General features: G+C 50.8%; 1 protein-coding gene across 1 annotated transcript in view; it reads left to right on the top strand.

Moving 5' to 3' along the window:
- The first annotated feature begins 1,570 nt into the window (after positions 1-1,570).
- trpm5 (transient receptor potential cation channel, subfamily M, member 5) overlaps positions 1,571-3,742 on the top strand; it is a 26,403-nt gene continuing 24,231 nt past the window's right edge. The window contains 3 exon segments of the mRNA XM_084475819.1: positions 1,571-1,673; positions 2,783-2,963; positions 3,660-3,742. The exon segment at positions 3,660-3,742 is cut by the window's right edge and continues 84 nt beyond it. Coding sequence (XP_084331945.1) covers positions 1,599-1,673; positions 2,783-2,963; positions 3,660-3,742 — 339 coding nt within the window. The 5' untranslated portion in view covers positions 1,571-1,598.

Raw genomic sequence — 3,742 nt, 5'->3', positions numbered from 1 at the left:
TGGCAGAGCGGTGACCGCAGGAGAGCGTTCTCCGTGCAGTGAGTGGTGGGGAGTGTCCCCGCAGCGCTAACCTTCTTATGTCTTTGTAGGCCGTGTATCGTAGACAAAAGATGATATGCATTTTATCCCTTGTCAGTAATTGTGTTGTCGGACATTGATGAATCTTTGCAGGCTTGAACTTTTAATTGTGTTAGTATAAGACACACACACACACACACACACACACACACAGGCTCCCTCCTGGAACTTCTAGAGGGTTCTGTTCTGTCAGACCGAAAAAGAGAGAGCGAGAAGAGAGAGAAAACCTGAATATGAGACACACACACACACACACATGCACACACGCACACACGCACACACACACACACACACACACACACACACACACACACACACACACACACACACACAGGCTGTCAGGTGACGTGTGCAGGAGGTTTTCGTTGAGGGGGGATGTAAATGTGCTCCTTTGCATGGCCAGTACTCGTCTCTCTGAACACAGCGCTAGTCAAATCAGATCCTCACAAGATGATTAATGCCTTTGCAAGTCACCCCAAGAATCTGCCAAACCATGTGGTCCATACGAGCGGCTCATTATGGCCCATAACCCCCATCATTTATGGAAATGAATGAACGTTTTTGGCGTACATAACAAAGCACACTATAAGGTGTAACTGCACGTTTAATGCAGCATCATTAGATTTTTAATCGTTTTTAGAGTTTGTATGGAATTGAGTTCAAAAGCAGGCCATGAGTTAATTCAGGCCATTTATAAAAAACGACTTAACAACAACAACCTAAATGGGAAACAGTACCTGCTTACTGTCACAGATATGATCTATTTAGTAATACATTCAGAGTGCTGGTGGTTAACACTTTTTACAATGTTTTATCTCTCTATTCTTTCTGTGCACTTTGGAGAGAAAGCAAAGAGAATACAGGTTGTGCAAATGAAAGGCAGGAAGTCACTTTGCATGTCAAGTGCAAATGAAAGAGCTCCCTGCTTTGCATCGACGAAAGGCTCCCGTCTGGCTGCCACGCAGGCTGGGGGAGCAGAGTACGTCCAGGTTCACAGGAAGCGCATACAATGAATCGCCTTGTTGTGTTTGTGTTTTCTAGAAGACGTTCCCTTCACAGAGCCGATGTCTGCGCTGTGGTGACTACCTGGAGTGGTCCGATGAACACAGGTATCAGCTGTGTGCACATGTGTCTCAGTTTGTGTGCAAGCGTGTGTGTGATTGTGTATAATTATAATCATGCCGTTCGTGTGTATATGTGTGTGCGTGTGTGGTGTGTGTGTTTGTGTGCGTGCGTGCATGCGCGTGCACATACGTGCGTGTGGGGTGTGTGTGCCCGTGTGTGCGAGTGCATGTGTGTTTTTGCGACAGTGTTGTGTGTCGGTGCATGTGCCCGCGGCGCGGTGGGTGTGACTGCAGAGTGCAGACAGGATATCAGCAGATCAGAGATGTCCGTCCGCACATGCCACCGTCCTGCAGCACTGTTGTCATGGTTTCAGCGCCCTGCTGGGCTGTCAGAGCTGCGAGGCGCCCGGCGACCTTGGGACCAGGAGGTCGAGCAGCACGGCGGGGAGAGAGGACATGGAGAGCAGCCAGTGGGCCGCCGGGCGGGTGGGCGACGTGGAATTCACCGGGCCCACGCGCACAAAGGCCAAGGTGGGAGACCTTCACCCGTTCACTACGACTCAAGAGTACGCAGTAGAACTGCTCCTCTAACCGACCGCACTACACCTAGAGGAGCCTCTGTATGTGTGTATGTGTGTATGTGTGTATGTATGTGTGTATGTGTGTATGTACTGTATGTATGTATGTGTGTATGTATGTATGTGTATTTATGTATGTGTGTGTGTAGGTATGTATGTATGTGTGTATGTATGTGTGTATGTATGTGTGTGTGTAGGTATGTATGTATGTGTGTATGTATGTGTGTATGTATGTGTGTGTGTAGGTATGTATGTATGTATGTGTGTGTTACGAAACACTGGTCACACCCCGGACCGAATAACATACAGGCTGGAGATCAAGGCCTGCGTTGGAAAGCAGAGGTTTTATTTAGAGACACTGCTTTGCACATATGGCGGGACGGTTATTAAGTCAACGAAAGGAAAGATAACAAAACAGAAAGAAAAGCCTAACTAACCCTAACTAACCCTAACTCTGGGGACCAAACTGTCCTACTGAGAAATAAATGGGATGTGAATCAGCCGGGACCTCTACCTACTCTGCTAATGTTCCCACATGGGAAAAATGGTGCCTTATAGCAAATTACAAATACACAAACGTATTCACACACGAACGCTCTGTGCTGGCGTGGCACCGCGTGGGACTTCCTGGTGTAGCGACGAGGAACCAGTATGTGTGTGGATCAAATCCGCCAGTGGTCTGGGCAGGCGTCTGGGCAGGCGTCTGGGCAGGCATCGTGTGTGTGTGTGTGTGTGTGTGTGTGTATGTGTGTGTGTGTGTGTGTGTGTATTCATACAGTGTGTGAGGGTTCACCTGGTCCTGGTTCCTGAGGTTGTCCTGTGGTTCCTGAGGTTGTCCTGTGTCCTCTGGTTCCTGAGGTTGTCCTGTGGTTCCTGAAGTTGTCCTGTGTCCTCTGGTTCCTGAGGTTGTCCTGTGGTTCCTGAGGTTGTCCTGTGTCCTCTGGTTCCTGAGGTTGTCCTCTGGTTCCTGAGGTTGTCCTGTGTCTTCTGGTTCCTGAGGTTCTCCTGTGGTTCCTGAGGTTCTCCTCTGGTTCCTGAGGTTCTCCTGTGTTCCTGCTGCAGTTCGTGCGGGTGCAGAGCAGCACCGACCCTGTGCTGATCTACCGGATGCTGACGGAGCAGTGGGGCCTGGCCCCGCCCCACCTGGTGGTAGCGCTGGTGGGCGGTGACGAGCTGGCCCAGATGAAGCCCTGGCTGAGGAACACCGTCAGGAAGGGGCTGGTGAAGGCGGCGCAGAGCACCGGTACAGAGAGCCTCACCCTAACACATCTCCACCCTCACCTCCTCCACCCTCACCCTAAGACATCTCCACCCTCACCCTAACACATCTCCACCCTCACCTCCTCCACCCTCACCCTAACACATCTCCACCCTCACCCTAACACATCTCCACCCTCACCCTAACATATTTCCAACTTCACCCTAACACATCTCCACCCTCACCCTAACACCTCACACCTCACCCTCACCACGGTGGAACCACCCTCAACTCCTCCACCCTCACCACGGTGGAACCACCCTCACCTCCTCCACCCTCACCACGGTGAAACCACCCTCACCTCCTCCACCCTCACCACAGTGGAACCAACACATCTCCACCCTCACGGGGGTGAAACCACTCTCGCCCCCCTATCACAGGTCTGCTGCTTTGCTGTTCCAGAGAGCGGCTCTCTTCTGTAGAAGAACCCAGTGCAGAGTCCTAAGACCAGCCCTCTGTTGAAAGGGTCTATGGCATTCAGAAGATTAACAATGGAGGGTCCATTAATCAACCACCAATCAACATGAGTTAATGCAGTAATAAGCATCATTATAGAGCATTGGCTTAGAGTTAGGGTTGGGGTTAATGTAAGACATTATTAATGTTTAATTAATGGTCAACTAATGTACCATTATTGCAAAGGGTCACCTTAATAATTGTTTGATTCCCCCCCCCCCCCAGGGGCCTGGATCCTGACCAACGGCCTCCGCTTCGGGATCACCAAGCACCTGGGCCAGGCGGTGCGCGACCACTCGCTGGCCAGC

Source organism: Micromesistius poutassou (assembly GCF_964030765.1).
Source record: "Micromesistius poutassou genome assembly, chromosome: 12".
Taxonomy (NCBI): Eukaryota; Metazoa; Chordata; class Actinopteri; order Gadiformes; family Gadidae; genus Micromesistius; species Micromesistius poutassou.
The sequence above is the reverse complement of the archived record's forward strand: the minus strand, read 5'-3'. Positions and strand labels throughout refer to the sequence as shown.